The sequence below is a fragment of the Sprattus sprattus genome (assembly GCF_963457725.1).
Source record: "Sprattus sprattus genome assembly, chromosome: 11".
Classification (NCBI taxonomy): Eukaryota; Metazoa; Chordata; class Actinopteri; order Clupeiformes; family Clupeidae; genus Sprattus; species Sprattus sprattus.
The window spans coordinates 11,441,345-11,460,234 of record NC_137909.1 but is presented as its reverse complement, the minus strand read 5'-3'; the positions used below and the strand labels follow the sequence as shown (position 1 = coordinate 11,460,234).

The window sequence follows — 18,890 nt, the reverse complement described above, 5'->3', positions numbered from 1 at the left end:
CTGCTCACTGGATAAAATAATAGCCACCAATCCTGTATTTCCAAATTGCAGACAGGCTCTATAGGCCCCAGTCAGTCAGCCCCTTGTTTCATTCAATCTGTGTGCACAATACTTTCCTTTCATTCTTCTTAATTTTCAGTCCATCCCTGTTTCATATACACTCAATCACCTGCCGCTGATGTTTCACTCAAACACCCACACACAACCCCTGCTTCATGCCTTCCATTCACTATAAATAGCATGACAGCCCTGAGGACACCTCCACAATACAGCACCAACACCCACGGCAAAAAATCTGTGTCGGTTTCACAGCATGACAGCCTAAGGGACACAATAAGGCACACACAATGATGTTGTTTATTGAAAATGGAAAAGTAGATTCATCCCAAGGCAGGAAAGCAGGCGACACATTGGCACTTCCCCTCGTCTGAGTTCAGCCACAGATGGAGGGAATGGGAGACGGAAGGGAAAGTGGGGGGGGGGGACTGCTGCTTCTGCACTTAGTTTGTTCCCAAGCACATGCATCTCCTACGGGTCCCAATCTCCATGCAGCATGCAGTGGTGGATAATACCATTTCTGCCTCCATAGCAATCCCACAATCCCCCAGTCCACCACTCAAAGCCAATGGAAAATCTCCTGCTTTGGGAATGTGAAGCACCAGCAAGGAGTGAGCTGGCATTCATTCTCGGCTGCTTTCAATAAGGACACTCAGATACAGAAAGAGACAGACAGAGAGAGAGAGAAAAGGAGACGGATACAGAAGTAGAGACAGCGGTAGAGAGACAGACAGACACAGGTAGAGACAGAGGTAGACAAAGGCACTGAAAGAGAGGCAGAGTCAGACACAGAGGCAGAGACATAGGTATAGAGAGAGACAGAGATAGAGACAGAAGTAGACACAGAGGTAGAGACAGACATAGAGACAAAGACAGACACAGAGGTAGAGACAGAGAAAAAGACAGACATAGAGATAGAGACAGACACAGAGTGAGAGCCAGAGGCAGAGGTAGTCCATGACTCCCGGACTGGCCACTCTGAGCACTGTAGCCAGACTGCTAATATTGCCTCCACCTCCTGGAATGTGCTCTGGTAAAGTCATTAAGGTTCATGGCCAGCCTACCCTACACCCCCTCCCCTGGGCCAGCACAGACATAGGGATATATTTAATAGAGAGAATGAACCAGCAGAGGGGAGGATATTTTCCCCCAAAACAGAAAAGATTTATAATCCCAATGTGATCGCAATTTATAATCTGTCAGCAGTAAACTGCTACTAAATAGTCTGTTGAAAAAAAGAGAAATGTACCAGATTTCGCAATCAGAAGACGAGAGGCCAAACACGTGTACCTGCGGATTCTTTATTAAAAGGCTCTTAACTTTCAACAGTAGATGTTACATGGATAATCTCATTGTAAGAATGGCGTGTTCATCTTATAAAAGTAATTCGGTCACATCCATCTGTCTTTTGTTTGGTTGACCCCTACGGCCAATTAGATCTAACCCCGCTATCTGACTTTCCCTCAATCTGAGCGTGATACCTGTTTGGCACCAGGCCCATTTTTTTTACAGCCAACATAATGCCAATCATACTCTCATAAATTAATCCATGTTCACCAACTATAAAAAATATTTCTTCAAGTCATACGTCTTACTGTACTCTTAAATCATGCACCACACTGCCTCTGTGCTCAAACCATATTATAAGGCTCATCATCAGTAAAAATTTTACTGAAAAGAAGCAAAAGTTTATTATTCACCTGCACATACCCCACTTATAAAACTTTTGATTCGTTTTTCAAAGGCATCTCTCTGGATGAGATAAAGCCTTAATTTGTTATAGATCTGCCAGGTTCGCACCAGACCTGGTTGGTAATGACTGCTGCAACAGTTGACACCTGTCAGTGGATACTATCCAATTGCCTCGGGAATAAAGTTATCGATAACGACTTAATAAGCAATAACTGCAAGTGGCAACAATTTTTGTATGATGTACGCAAAAAATGAGCTTCCCCTCTTTGAAAGATCAACAGCCGCCACTAGTGGGGCAGGCAGCACACTGACTGCAGGACCGAGCAGCAACCTGTCGCTGGCCCCGCGCTCTCTCTGTCCCTACTAAACCAGCCTGCTCTGTGACTGTACCACTGTGTAGTAACACTTCACTTCTGAAAGATGGCATAATTTGTCAGCTAATGTTGCAACCACAATTTTGAGTTAGCATTAATACCCTAATGTCTTTTTTGTATCTGTAACAAGCTGGCAAACACAAATTAAAGCAGCACAACGGATCAATAGCTATTCGCTAGCTATATGCTATCAGCTAAAACTGACAAAATCTCTTGAAAATGTGCTAACTTTGACATTATTACAAACTAGTTACTCAACAACTGTCCTTACACAGTCAAGCAAGGGCAACACAAGACAAAGCAAGATGGCAAATAAGCTACTTACTAGTTCAGCAGACAGTGGAAAGTTGGGCGGCAAACTACAGAACGAAGTTATGTGCCTATAGACCCTGCATGGCAATGGCGCGGATGCAATTCTCCCTATTAAAAGTCATTGTAGCGCCCCAATTTTTTTTAAGCTGTTATTTTAAGGTTGAACTGCTTATCCTAACCCTAATCCTGAAGTATAATTGTTGCATTGTGTTACTTTAACACAATACCAACAGTCAGAAGATAACCTGTCCTGTTTGAATAGGTTGCCTGACTAGCTGATGCTTTCTCTAATGACTGAAAAGCTTTGTGTAAATGTCTAGGTCGCTTTCTCCATTAAACGACGTACAACATACTGCACAACACAACTCAGAATAAAATTTGCGCATCATTTTAATTTAATTAAAGGTTGGTTAAAATGTACCTGTTTGGACTCCAACAAGAGGCAGCAGCACAGCCAGAATGAGACTTCAAGTGTAAAGTGTCAACGGACAGTTGGCTTTTCCCGCATTTCACAACAAAGAAGGCTTTTCCCGCAATTCACAACACAGAAATAAGAGTTAGCAGAACTGTTGTCCCTTGTATTGAACCCCAACTTAAGGACTTAAGTATGAACAACTCACCAAATCGTTTTGGATCATACAACTTTCTTGCTTTGTTGTGCTAACTTACATTATTGCCTAAAATGTCACTAATTTATATTTTCAAGTTTTACCAACATAAAGTACTGTTTTAGGCCAACAAATGCAAGTTGCTTTTTTTACAGTGTAGTCAGTGGATACTAATGGCTAGTGCACTAATGAATTACTGGTTAGTGGATAGCAATGGCTAGTGCACTAATCAAATGCTCGTCAGTGGATAGTGATGGTTTGTGCATTAGTGGGAAGTTGGGTAGTGGATGGTAGAGGATAGTGCACTGGTGGAGTACTAGTGAGTGGACTAGTAGGGTTCTGGTGAATGTATGGTAGGGGCTAGTGCCCTTGTGGGCAACTGGTTAGTGGATAGTAATGGCTAGTGCACTAGTGGAATGCTAGTCAATGGATAGTAATGGCTAGTGGAATGCTAGTCAGTGGATGGTAATGGCTAGTGCATTAGTGGAATGCTAGTCAGTGTATAGTTATGGCTAGTGCACTAATGGAATGCTAGTCAGTGTATAGTAATGGCTAGTGCACTAATATAATGCTAGTCAGTGGATAGTAATGGCTAATGCACTAATGGAATGCTGGTCAGTGGATAGTAATTGCTTGTGCATTAGTGGACAGTTGGTTAGTGGATAGTAATGGCTAGTGAACAAATGGAATGCTAGTCAGTGTGTATAGTTATTGCTTGTGCACTAGTGGATTGCTGGTAAGGGGATGGTAGGGGCTGGTGAATTAGTGGAGTACTAGTCAGTGGACTAGTGGGCTTCTGGTAAGAGGATGGAAATTGTTGTCCTGTCTGCTTGTAACCCTCCCCTCTGCCTTCACTTTCAGGGTCGCTGCATTAGTTTCAGTCGGGTGAAGAGCTGCCCTCCACCTCGCTATCCCGTCTACAACCACCCCTCCACCCCAGTCTACACCCTCCCCCACAGCTACAACCCTCCTGCCCCCCAGGGCATGCTGCCCCCCACCCCCTGCAGCTCATCCAGCGCCCCCCCAACACCCACCTCAACCCTCCCCCCCTTGCCCTCCACCCCTCCCCCCACCACCATCACCCCACCCCCTTACACGCCTCCTCCAACCAGAGATTTGCTTCCCACCTCTGCCTGTCTGCCTCCGCCCCCTGCACCACCATCGCCAGTTGGAACTCTGCCACCGCCTCCTCAGGCTCCTCCACCGGGCAGAGCCCCTCCCCCTTCCCGTCCTCCACCTCGACCCTCTTCCTGATCTCCACCCGCCGTGTCTGCGGGCGAGAGGACACGGACGCTCTGATGGCATGGAATGGGCAGAGCATGCATGGAGGACAGGAACCCTGAGATGATGGCTCTCAAACCTCAAAGCACCAGCCAACCTGAAGGACTGTGGGCCACTGCACCCATCAATAGCAATTTTCTCTCTCTCGTTCCTTTCCCTGTCACTCTACTTTTCGCCATCTCTCTATCACTGTTTCTCTCTATTACACTCTCTCCCTTCTTCTCTGTCTTGCACTTTTTCTCTGTCTCTCTCCTCTCTGTCACAAAGGAATAGACTTGCATGCATTTGCAGGACAGGGCATATTGGTTGAGGAATTTTGCGCTGTATGATATATTATCATGCGTTTGTTTTTGATGCTCAGTGATACTACAGCTTCCAACTCACATGCCAAGGGAAACCCAGGGACAAAGGTTACCTGCGTGTAACTTGAATATATTTTAAAGGGTATAGAAAGGATGCAGAAACTTTTAAGCAAAGGCTTCAGCAATATTAGTAAAGTCGTTTCAAGCTGAGAAATCAAGAGTGTAGCCAGTTAGCATTTTGCTTATGTTCCTTGCCGGCGTTGGACAGACAGCACAGAGTGTTTGAGAATACAATGAATGGCCTAGAGGAGCCAGGAGAGTTATGGAAAACAATGCATTAGCAGACACACACACACACACACACACAGAGGGCAAATTACTTACCTTTTATTGACTGGTCTGCATTTATTGATCTTTGCAATGTACCTAATCGCATAAATGAATGAAAGGTCTCTAATAAATGTAGCCAACAGTAAACTCTCAGGGTACTGGACCTTGCATCCTACAGTTTACAAAAGGAGAGAGTACACCCCTGTGCAATTTGGCTTACATGTCAGATGATTCAAAACTGAATAGAATTTTGTCAGCCAGTACAGATTTATCTTGGTCTCATCTGGACAAAGAATAATAGTCATCAGGCATCTTTTTTTAAGCAAAGTCTAATCTTGCAGTTTTGTGTGGAAGATGGGGTCAGATGGGGTCCAGCATGTTTGGTGTGAACCTGGCCAGGACTACCACAGTGAACGTATAACCCCAACAGTGGAGCACGGAGGTGGGAGTGTTATGATATGGGGCTGAGTGAGTTCAAAAGTTGTGGGGAAGATTACATTTAAAGATGGCACCATGAATGCCTGAGGATATACCTAAATACTGGTTGACATGTTGACTCCCACTCTCCAGAAGCTTGGCACAAGAGGAATATTCCAGCATGATAACAATCCAAAACACACTGCCAAAATCATCCATGAGCTTCTAAAGAAGAAAAAGGTGAAAACTATGACCTGGCCAAGTATGTCTCTGGATTTGAATCCAGTAGAGGACCTTTGGGATGTTTAAAAGAGAACGGTAGAGCAACACAACCCCTTTAGCAAAGAGTAGCTGAACAAAATGGTCTCTGAAGAATGACAGAACATCTCTCCAGAAATCTGTGCAACCCTAGTATCCCCCATGCAGAGACGGATTGAGTCTGCCATCAAAAATAAAGATGGACATTCAAACTCCAAAGTATTACAAAAAAAAGATTTAAATCTGGGATTTTGCCTGTATTTTAAATATAGATAATCTAAACTATATTATATATTTTTTATTTCCCATAGGAGCAAACATCGTTCTGTTTAACTTAGAATTAATGCAATTATAGCTGTACGGTGATACAATTTTGAATCATTGACATTTGACATAAGTGATACTAGTCATGGATGTACTCATTTCTGCTGTATACTGTATGAGCTTTTAGTGTCAGATTGACTTGCCTTATTCAATCTTATCACAACTATTTGTGGTAGGCCCATGAGAAAGAGCTGAGCATCATATGTAAGGGATAATATATAGTCCACTGTTCAGTATTGGAAAAATAATTCCCGACGTTTCGTAAAACTGCTTAATAAACGGTTATTTGTCAAAACAAAAACATTACAAAGTAACACTGACTTTTCGTTAAATGACCGGACTACCTGTGTAATAATATATGAAAGATGTGAATTAGAAGCACAAAACACGTTGTCACTAAAAGTGGTCATTAGTTTTTCTCAGCGGTCAATAACGTTGGGGTGGCCCATTCAAATCAACGCATCATTCTGAAGAGCTGTATAAGAAATGCTTAATATTTACAGTCCCACACATACAGCACAGGAGCAAAGCACATTCATGTGTGTCCTAGTATTAATGATCAGCTCTTTTTGCTGTTACGATGTGTTGTAGAGCTTTGCTACATTCACACATGTGCACAGAAATACACACATGCATACACAGACGGACACACTCTTTTACATTTTTTAAAGCATTGGTTGAACATTGGTTGAACAAGTTTTTTAAGTATGCCAATTGCGCTCTGTTTGTAAGCACAAGCTCCTGGGGGAGTACATTTTATGATGTTTATCTGTAAATGTGTACAGATGTAGATTTTCACACACAGAAAAACCCTGGGTTGGTATAGGTGTAAATAGAAAGCATGATGAACCACAGTGGCTGGACCAGGAGAGATTTATGCACATGGAAAGTGGTAGCAACAGACACACCTACACTGTACATGCTTGGATACACTCTCTCTCTCACACTCACACACACACACACACACACACACACACACACACATGCTTGCATACTCGCACGTACACACACACACACGCATATACGTACATACAGGCACACATACACTCTCACAAACTGTGTCACACATGCGTGAGGTTGCCTGAGTCACACATGCGTGAGGTTGATTTCATGTGGACCAAGCTGGCGTTCCCACCTGCTTTCCTGCTGTTATGTGCTTGATATGTCTGATTCTTTATTTGAAGTATGTTTTCTATCATGCTGTAACTTCTATAAAGAGAAAGAATCAGAAAAACCATGACTGAAGTTCCAGACAATTTACTCAAGTTCATGGGAAAGAAATATTCATGTAAGGGATATTTATGTGCACTTAGTGAAAAATTATTTTAGGTTGTGTATGTAAAAGTCAAAGTAGCTTTATTTGTCAATTACTTCAAATGTCAAGACATACAAAGTAATCGAAAGAACGTTTCCCACTCTCCTACGGTGAAACATATAAAGTGCACATGGCACAACAGAGAGGGCAGGACATTACCTAATACTAAGTAGAACATACAGACAAGACATTACATAATACAAGTAGAACATACAGATAAACATATAGCAGCACAAGTTCCTTATAAAGTGAGGTTATGGTAGTGCAAATTGGGGCAATTTGGTACTGGCAGCAAAAACATCCTGTTAGATGTATTTGTTATATTAGCAGTGCAAGTTGAACAGTAAGTGGTGGAACAGTACGTAGGACTAGAGTCAGAAGTGGTCTGTCCAAACAACTATTGTAATTGATTTGTGCCACTTCAGGCAGAAAAACAATTTCATCATAAAATCTCTGTTCGCTCTCGCGATCAAAAAGCTAAGGAGAACATCACACTTAAATGAAATGCATCTGGTACCTGAAGACACCAACTGTATCAGTTTTGAAAGTCTTAAAGATAAAAAAGCAAGTTGGACACTGACAGCAAGAACACAAATCAATTAAAAAAAGATGAGGAAGAAAGTAGAGGGGAAATATCTTGTGCTTCCATTTGGTTGGTTAGCCTGAAGCAGACAGAAGCCATTAATGTTCACAGCATAGAAATCAGCATACCTCACCCCCCTAATGTAAACTCCCTTTGTTTTCATAAAGTTTACATAACGAAGTTCTGGCCCATGTCAAATAACACAGACAAAAATCAACATAGCCAATTATAGCCACTGACTCCTTATTCATTTTTTAATTTTACAAACAAGAGCCACTCCGCTATTGTATAAAGAGACACTCAAAGACGAGCTATGATGTTATTCCCTGGCTTGGATGTCTTGCTGTAATTATTATTCGCCATTAGGGATGCTATTATTGATCAGAAGAGTTCAAAGCAACACTGAAAGCCCTACGACTGAATGTTAGATAAAAGAGCTAATTGCAGTACTCCACATAATGACACATATACAGTACATCACCATACACTTGTGCTGCTACAATGTGCTTTACATTAATAAAAGCAAAAGGAACACTGTAACAGGTAACAGAACATATTAAAAGCTGAAGAACATAGAGCAGAAATAAAGGACAAAGTCCATAAAGTAGAATAAAAGCATTTAGGAAGTAATGTGTTTATCTCTTAGTCTTTTGGAACACCGAATAGGGAACTATAGAGCAATAGCCCAAACAGTATCCATAATAGAATCTGGACAGGCCTGTTAGAGCTGTTTTCAGAGAAAGGCTCCAGATACTGCCTAGCCTGGGAATAGAACCTGGGTAGAGGCCTTCTAGTAAGCCCTAAATGGCATTTCCCTGTCCGGAGGGCTAGAGGCCTTCTTGCAAGGGCTTTCAGAAGGCTTTTGTCATCCAGCTGGATGCCCATATGGAAAATAATTGTAATAATCCATGTATGCATCACACCTACTTACTTATTTACTTACACATGACTTGCATGATTTATCTGTGGTGAGGAACTTGCGTATACATTTCATACTAAAATGGCATTATAGCCTTCAACATGCAAGGCAGGTTATATATATATATATATATATATATATATATATATATATATATATATATATATATAACCTATATATAAACAATTCTTTCTATGTATATGGTAGAAATCATAATTGTACGTTTTTACAAACCATTATCATATACTGCATGTAAAAGAACATTTATGAATTTTACAGACTTTTTCCATACGGGTGATTACACAAATAATACTACAGATAGAGCTTTTCAAACGATATCATGCATCATAATCATAACATTTCTGGAATGTAGGACTGCAAAGCTGCAAAACAACATTTGCTTGTTCACAGATAAGCATAGTGGCTTCATAAGGAGTTGCACACAAACTTTCTCAGGTCTCAGTTAAAAGCATCACTGCCGAGTTCTTGTCTCCTGTGCAATATTGTGGTGGTTGAAGAACCAAGTGGAAATATTGCTATGGTAACTACGATATGATGACACTGAAAAACATACAATTCCCTTTGTGACATGATGTCTCTGGGACGGTAAAGGCAGGCAGGTTATAAGGTTAAAGCCAACAATCAACCCAAGGTTCATGGACATGGATGTAATGTGAAGGAATAAAGTGGTGTGGAGTGGCTTTGCCAGACGAGAACAGCTTCAGGGCTAGTTACATAAGGACGTCAAAGGAAAGGGAAAAGAAATGGGAGCCGACCACCGAGTCCTAACCCGTAACAGCAAATTCTTTATATGCTTGTTTTTTGGGACAAGAACATTAACACAGAGGGTGGAATTTATGATTATCATGTGTACATCTACAGTCTAAACACCTCAGACACAAAACTGAGGCCCTGTCTATGCCGGTGTCCTTAAGCCTTGGATGTCTCTGCCAGCTCCTTATGCCATCGTCCTTGGCCTGGATTTTTACAGCCTCCAACCAGACCGCCTTTGGCTGGCGTCTCGGCCACAGACATGCAGCTGATTTCAGACCGTCTGTCACTGTGTTCACCCTTAAATGTGTAGTCTGCAATGCTAACCCAATACACGTTTTGTCAAATTCAGTGAATTGCTCCTCACCTCAAGCTGTTTCTTCTGTGAATGTGCTCCAAAAAAGTACTCTAGTACTCAGTCCTGGATCTAAAAATGGGAAACAAACAAAGACTGAGGGCCCGTCCAGGGGTAACTCAGGGGTGGCTTACCAGTCCACCTCAAAGAGCCATAATAAACCCCAACACCATTTCGAAGAGCCACACTGTTACCAGTGGCATGAAATGGCTCAACAAAACATAAGAGCCATAGAGAATAAGTGACGGAGAATAATAATTGTTTTAAATAATTGATCATGTTTTCCAATTACCGGAGAGCAAGGTGGCGGTAAAATAACTGTAACAACACACTCTCTCTCCATCTCACTCACTCACTCACTCACTCTCACACACACACACACACACGCACACACACACACACACACACACACACACACACACACACACACACACACACACACACACACACACGCTCCAACTAACTCACTCACAGAAAGAAAAAAACTGTGTACATAGCTGTGTCTCAATAACGTTGTTAATGTCAGATGTCCTCTGGATTTAAAGAACTGAGGGCCTGATTTACTAACAGGATTGCGCCCATTTTCTGGCGTAAAATAGCGGTCGTAACGAAAAACGGTATTTACTAAGCTGGCGCAGCGCATATTAACGCTTTGAGGGTGTGTACCTGCAAACAGATGGGATGGTTCGGAAACGTGGGTGGTAACGTAGGCGTGTAGCGCTATTTAATGGGAGGAGTGCGCCTAATGATGAACTGCGTGGTATTTACTAAACTGCCCGGCGAGCGCACATCTCTGATTTGCAGGCTAATTCTCCGCCTCATAAAAGCACGTCTTAACCAAGCGCATTTCCACTGAGTCTGAAAACGTTGATATGGCAGCAGCAAGGCAAAGACATAGACAGAGACAGCGAACAGAAATATTTGTTTCAACTCGTATAATTCATATATTCATATATATGAAATTAAACTTTCCGAACGTAATTGGAGAAATTGATCGCACCCACATGCAAACAGTCCCACCTTCAATCCGCGAACACGTTTACCGAAACAGAAAGCACACATATTCAATGAATGTCCAGGTCATATGTGATGCCAACATGACCATTACTTACGTAGAAGTGGTCTGTCCATGACAGTTTTATCTTTCGGAATAGTGCCATTTATCCATGATTGAGCAACGGTGATTTTGGAGAGGCCTGTCTACTTGGTAAATGTATTTGTTTCAGTGGGGATATATTGTAGTGAACCCATGTCCCTTGTAGAACGTATTAATCTCGCCATGTACACATATATATTGTTATAATAGACAGTTTATGCATTAATGCCACCAATAGCATATTATTTATAATCGTGTTCTTTTAAACATCTCGCTGTAGATGATGGCGGGCAAAACAACAATATAACCCATTGAATCAGGTTCAGTGATTGAGCGAACGTGAACCAATATATCTATCTCGCTATCTATTCGCTATCTATTCGCTGAACTTTAGTTTTTTCTTCCTCGAATCTCCATGGTGGCAGTAACTTGCTGGCAAGTTCTCCAGTCTTTTAACGGTGCGCTAAATAATGATTGCCCAGCGCGTATCTGGCTTGATAAATATCACGGAAAATGCGGGGAATCACCGTGCGTTAATGTGCGCCTGGCAAAGATGCGTTCGCAAATCAATCTTAGTAAATCAGGCTCTTTAAAGGGCGGAGTAAGCACAGTTTGCCCAGCGCAGATCTGGCTTGATAAATACCAAGTAAAATGCGCAAAAACACCGTGCGTTAATTTGCGAACGCAGATTAAGAAGCGCTCGCATATTAGTAAATCAGGCCCTGAGTCTCCAAAATTGAATGTAAACAATGTACAAATTAACTTGTAGATTTAGAATAATCTCTAAATTCAAAACTTAAAATAATACTGAAGATCCTGTCTTTAAACACCCGTTTTGAAACAAAAACACTTATATTCTCTTAAATAAAGCAGCCAAGATTCTGTCTGAAACTTCTGGGTCAAACTTACTAAAATCAAGGCTTCTGGCGAGATTCTGTCTGAAACTTCTGGGTCAAAATCTATGGCACATATCTGCCAAAGAGAAGGTTAATGTACTTACCAAAGTGTTGTGTCACAAACGTGGTGAAGAGGATTCTTTACAGCAAACTCGAATCTCAGCAAACACTGAGAAGGATATAGAATGTATATCTCGGTGGAACCTCCATCTGAAAGAAATTAATTTTAAACCATATATTGGAAGACTCAGGCGTGGGTTTGTCAGTCATTCCCAGGTTTAATCTTGTACAATGGCGGCCACCATCACTGCACGAAAACCAAGATTATCAGGCCCATACACACTGTGATACAGCCGCGAATGCTCACCATTCCTGGTTGATCGCGGACCCCGAAATATCCGTCTGCCGCATATGAACGGAATTTCCCGGAAACAGGCCGGCGAGGGGAGGGGGGGCGATGTGTTTAGCATTCTCACCTCCTGCTGACAGAGGTGCGAACTGCTCTTATTAGCATATTGACTGTCAGCAGTCTAGCCACACACACCCTGCTGCAGCCATTGGTTGAAAACGACAAGGAATTGAATTAAAACGTCTTGTGATGAGACGGAATGAGATTCTGTCTATTGGTCAGCTTTCAACTGACAAAACGTATCCCCTCCCATTTACAGCTATTGCCCCATAAAAACGAAATTAAAATGTACTCGATAATATTCTTTAGGGTTTTGCTCAGGGGTTATCACATTTCTTGATTTGCCTTCCGTTTTCAGAGTTCAGTCTTTACGGTTTTGATTTCAGGGTTATCACGATTCTTGCTTTGCCTTTCATTTTCAGAGTTCGAGGATTGCAATGTACTTTCAAGTTCAACTCATATTCTGGAGCTTCCTCTCTGTAATGTTCTTGGGATTCACTTTTGGCATGTAATTATACAGAGTCGAGCTTACTCTGATATTGAGATAGTCAGTTCGCAACTTGGGACATGTTTGCCACTCGTGAATATCTAACCTGTGTCTTTTCAGGTAGATTTGGAAATTTTACGCGGGCTTCGCGAGCTTCGAACCTGCGCTCTTACAGGTTAATGGTACTGTGTACCTAATGGTGCTGTGTCTAACCGCTTAGCCACTTTGCTGGTAAGGATTTACGCTAGTCGGTGCGACCAAGTCACTGGTTTATCATTCCTCCCTCCTCTGGGGTATTTCTCTTCTGTAACTGGAGCTAGGGAATTTTTTAATGGACTTATGTGAAGTTTTAATTATGTTCACTTAAACTTTAAGTCTTAAAGGCGCCCGAGGCAACATTAGGCAACATTAGAAACTTTAGACTTGAATAATAAACATTCAATTTCTAGTCTTTTTTACACGTAGTAAGTTTCAATAACACCATACCATTACATATCGACATTCAAGGAGCAAAGATGAGCCGTCGTTGTGTGGTGAGAACTGATTAAAAAAATCGCCTGCCTTCTGTTTTCTACGGTAGATCGCAGGTTATGCTAGAAATGGCTTAGCATGGGTGGGATGGGGAAAGATAACACCTTTCCATCCAGACGCAAATTTAGGTAATCGGAATCTGTAAGTGGTTTCCAGATATATATATATAGTTGATCTGTCTTATTTGACGAAGCAGTGAGTTAGCTGTCTTTCAATAGATCTTGTCGAATTATCTCACATGTTTATGGTGGTATGTGTTTAAAAGTTTTAACTTAGGCTATGTAATGCTCCTAACTTATATATTATTATTTCACCTTAATGTTCTTGAGATTCGTTTCTGGCATGTAATTATACAGAGTCAGGCTTACTCTGATAACAGTCATTAAGAGTCGTTAACAGTCGTTAAGCAACTTGGGCCATGGTTGCCACTAGTGGGGAGCGAACCTGTGACTTTCAGGTTATTGAAATCAGTGAAGCAGTGACGGGGTGCGGGGGGGGGGGGGGGGGGGGTGCTGTTGTTTTCAATCCAGGTCAATTCAATTAACATAACAAAAACTAGGCCTGGCCAAGGGGAAGGTGGGGGGGCTTTCACACCAATGTGGGCTTCTACGGCAATACACAGGGTCGAAGACTGTCGTAAATCCCACATTTCATGCAGCGCATTGTGAGACAGAGCTTGAGTTCCACTCACCAGCTCCACCTCAAGATAATCTACCTACTCCTTAAAGGACAGGATGTTATATACATAATGTTTAGGGGTGTAACCATCTATTCAAATAGGCCATGGCTGCAATACTCTTTGTCCTGGCCCGGAGGGGGAAGGGATTTCTCACCTCCGTCCTCAGGTCAGAACACAGAGTCCTCACCCAGGAATGCCTACATGCTAATAAAAGTAACATTTATACTAGGTACAAATAAGATGGAATTATTGACTATGGCATATCATTATTACCTATGAATATCAAATAACCGGTCCCTTCATTGGTTCCAATCTGCTCACTTTGGAGACCCGATTCAAAAGATTACGGATTCAGTGACCCAATCCGTTCGGTTCATGAAAACAAAAGGTTGATCCGGAGACATTTCTCTCCGGATTCAGGCAATCCAGGATTTGTGTAAACAGGGCCTAAGGTGCCAACCTGCACATCAGGAGTGATTGGGGGTTCAGAGTCTTGCTAAAGGAACCTTTGACACTTGGTGAAGAGGAGTCGGGATCAAACTAGCAATGTTCCTGAGGTGAGATTTAATAATTAATTGCAGTCCAATTACTCCACTGCTGTTATCTTTAGGTGTAAGAGTCATGTTAGCGCAGTGATCTGGGGGGAGTAGTGGGGGGGCGGTGGGGCATGCCGCCCCCTGGGGTGGGCTGGAGGCAGAGGGATGGAAGGTGTGAATGGGGGCACTGGTGGAGGTGATGATAGGGGACCCAGTCTGCCCTGCTGAGTTCATGTGGGTTGGAAGATCAAACCTGTTGAAATACTGGTTCAACTCATTAGAACGTTCCGGGGTGCCCTCAACGGCAGTGCTTGACTGTTTGTAGCCAGTTATCTCCCTATCACCTCCCCCCCCCCACCTTTTCTCTGGGGCTGTTGACCTTTAGCCTACCCTTTACTTTGCTGTGTAGCTGTCCTTGGCCGCCCTCAGCACCTTTTTCAGCTCCTTTTGAATAGCCTTGGCCCCCTCAGTGTCCCCTGCCATAAAAGCCCTCTTCTTCCTGTTCAACGTTCAGGATCCCCATAGATTAAGGGCTTGTTGTTGGGAAAGCAGTATATACCTTTTTGGTAGGTGCAATGCTCTCCTTACAGAACCTGATGTAGTCCGTAATACAATAGGAGAGTCCATCGATGTCCTAACCATGGACCATCTCAAACTAACAAGTGCCAGTCTCTTGATTTGTAGCACTCCATCAGCTCCTCCTCAACTTCCACTGACAGTCCTGGTGGTGGCGGGCTGCCTCCTAACAACAGGCTTGTATGTTGCAACAAGACTGGGACTTGTTTGAGAATGGTCGGTAGATAGAGTGGAAGACAGACAAGACATGAAAGAAAGGAGGAAAAAAGATGGACGGGAGGATAGAAATCTTGTCAGAGAAAGCTGACATGAAGAAGGAGAAAATAAGTGGGAATTGATGGACAGAGTAATAGAAAAATGTGAAAAAGAGTGGATATATACGTACAGACATGGTGAAGAGAAAAAAAAACTAGTTGAGTATGGAGGTTGCCTCATATCAGTCCCCATAGTTATACAGTAATATTGAGAGGGACAGAAAGAAAGAGAGCCTTTATATTGGTGGAGGTGAAAGTGAAGCACAGGTGGATTACCTTAATTACCTATTTATGATAATATGATTGCCCAATGTAAGACATGTTACAAGTTTTAGTGTTTGCAAAGTGAAGCACTATACTGTTCTACCTAGGCTTTTTTCTGTAAATTCTACATTCTAAAACTGTCAATTGTCAACAGTCCACTGTCAGAGCTGTAGTCTCTGCCTCTCTCTCCCCGTCTTTCCCTCTCACTCCTCCTCAATCTAGTCGGTCTGCCAGACTGTCCGCCTACTTCTTTCTTCCATCATATCAAACTTCCCCGTCTATTTAATTTCTTGATCTCTCCCTCATTCACTTATCAGTCTATCACTCAAACAACCAAGCTATCTATCTATTTATCCGTAATTTCTTTATTTTGATATTAAAACGTTTATCAACTTCTCCATCTCTTTCTTTCTTTCTTTCTTTGAGACTATACTCTGTGTTTTTCCTCTCCCTCTTTCTTTCAAGATTTCTTTTTTTTGTCTATCTCTATGTTTGTCTTAATCACCTTCCCCAATGTCAACTGGCCTCACGTGGCTTGGCTTTTCTCTACCTCCTCCTCTCTCTGCGTGTGCATTTTATGTCTTTTCAACTCTCATTTATTCAAAAAGCCCACTCAAGATCTGCTGATGGAGGTAAGAGTGCACAACAAAGACCATAAAGGGCCTCTTCTGACAGGAAGATGAAGGCCATCTCCACTCAGAAACCAATTACAGCTAGATGTGAATGTCACGGCCTGAAAGGTTACAGGTTGGCGTACATTTTGTCTAAGACATTTTCTGAAATGAGCGTAAGTGAGATCCACAGAAAACCGACGAACACACACAAAAAAACCTGTACGCCAATCCTTCGGTTATAAATCCCAAATGGTCGTGGAATTGCAGGTGGCGTACTGGCAAAAGCAAAGTGCGTGACATGTAGTAGACACGTCTCCAAAGCACCAGCGGCCACACCAGCTGCACCATGGCTTTGGTGCGCTCCACTACCGACCGCGCACGGGCATGTGCTGTATTGAAGTGGGCTTCCTAGGCTGTCTGAGTGTGCGCAAGCTGGATGAGAATACATTGGGAACCCTGTTTTACGCAGGAAATCCTCTTTCACCTTTTGCTGTATGGAAATCTAATAAATTGCGGGCATAAAGAGGGATAATACTGCGAAGAACATCGAGCAAAATTCTGCTTAATGATGAAGGGGATTGCTCGAGTGGTCAGGAATCCAAGAACAGACAAAAACTGAACGTCTATGGCCTGGTTGCATCGCACGCACAGTCTAAGATCAATTCTGTGCGTAAGTACGTTTTATAAATAAGGCCCATAGAATGTAGTCCAATCACCCCACAGCCTGACAGCGCTCCAGGATCAGGACCTGAACAAGGTGATGAGAGGAGGCTCTCTGCTGCTTGCAAGAGGCTTTCGGCGCCCTCAACCAGAACGGGCCTTGGCCAAGGCCGTTGCTGGAACAACAATCTCTCCTGAAGTGCGATGTATGAGACTCTCTTGCTTCCCTTCCCCCATCTCACAGACACCTGAATGTCTCCATGGCAACCACAATCTTGCAATAGGGCAACAACCCAGGCCTACACACACATACGTACATACCACTCACCAATATGCATTTCACCCTCCTGACCCCCAACCCACACCTTCGCCTGCTTCGTGTTTGTCATGTCCTGGTACATGTCATGAGACTCCTGGCTATCCCTAGCGCCAACACAAGTGGCAGCTTTTTCATGTAGCTCTGATGTTTTGTATTCATGTATGTATTATTTGTGAGTTGTATGTGCTTATGTGCTGAGGAGTTTTTTACTGTTCCCACACTGTACTCCTCTAGTCTGGGTGTTGTCTTTTCTCTCCTCCCCTCCCCAATGTTATGCTGTAATTCTTCCCTATCTTTAGCCAGTCTACAGTACTCTGGCAGGGGGACTGCCAATGGAAACTAGCCTTTTGGCTACAATTGGGTGCATTTACATTTAATGTGCACTGTCCTTCAAATAAACAAATTAAATCACATCTCCCGAATCCTCATAATGACAATTTCATAACATGGTCAACATGTGCTGTCCAACCTGCTCTCTCAATCAGTTGATTGATTGAATGTCTCTGATAGTGATTGTCTAACGAACTCCTTGATGATGACTCCTCTCTCCAGCTCTGCTTGACCCACAAAATGGCCAGAGAAGGGTTGGCCTTATATAGGCCAGAGAGGGGCTGAGAGGCATGTCCAGGCATTCTTCAGGAACCCAGCATGAGGTTGCCAACTGGCCAGTGAAACTCACCGTTTATGACCCCCACACAATGGGGTGCACAGCTGGATGCAACCGGTGGAGGCAACCTTTGTAACAAAAGGAAAAATATAGATCAAGTTGCCGCTGATTTTTCCACTATTATTGCTGTACAGTATAAGTCATGGGCTATCAATGACACAAAGTGACCATAAAATGCAACTACAACAAACTATTTTATCCAAAGTGACTTACAATAGCATCTTGCATTGCCCAGGAACTGAACCAAGGTCTGCTACTTGTTATTCAACAACACTAACCACATGGTACATTTGCTACACTGTGGTATATTCAGTATTGTGACTATGGGCTAAAAAAAAATAGTATACCACAGAAAATGTAGCATGGAGGCATATAGCTGAATTTCATATTTACTGTATTTAATTTTATATTAAAATGTGTATGAGGTGTCATAAGTTTCTCTTTTCTTATGCAATGAAACACTACACTGTGCAAAAGTAGAGGATACAGCAACACATAGTGTGACGTTCACGTACATACATTATTGTTTTTTCTTTTTCAATTATGTTTAGTAAGTCACTTTTTACAATAATCCATGTTCTCTCATACTCAAACTTCCTGCCAGCCGGTGAGAAGGTATCAGATTTCACAAGGGTGAAAATGATTTTAAAAACTGTAAAAGGAGTCATTAACTGAATCAGTTCTGACAGGAAGGTGAAGGCCATCTCCACTCAGAAACCAATTACAGCTAGATGTGAATATCACACGTCTAATGGAAAACATAATTCGTCAGTGGTATCCTCAAGCGTGAACTAGCTGTACAGGTAAGACACACAAATGAAGCCGTTGAACCAGTCCCGTCCTGTCAGTATGGGGTGATACATCCCTGCTATGCCAGATCGAGTCCAATCACACCACAGCCTGACCTGAACAAGGTGATGAGAGGAGGCTCCGGCCTTGGGAGTCAAGCAGACATGCATAAAACAGCAGCCTTGTTTACACAATGACAAGGCTCTGGGGCAGAT

General features: G+C 42.6%; 1 protein-coding gene across 2 annotated transcripts in view; it reads left to right on the top strand.

Annotated features, from left to right (window-relative positions):
• Nucleotides 1-7,084, top strand: part of antxr1b (ANTXR cell adhesion molecule 1b) — a 42,162-nt gene extending 35,078 nt beyond the window's left edge. For both annotated transcript variants that reach the window (XM_080847389.1, XM_080847388.1), the window contains one exon: nucleotides 3,905-7,084. In XM_080847389.1, the coding sequence (XP_080703515.1) occupies nucleotides 3,905-4,297 (393 nt within the window). In that variant the 3' untranslated portion in view covers nucleotides 4,298-7,084. The remainder of the gene's footprint in view (nucleotides 1-3,904) is intronic.
• The last annotated feature ends 11,806 nt before the right edge of the window (nucleotides 7,085-18,890 follow it).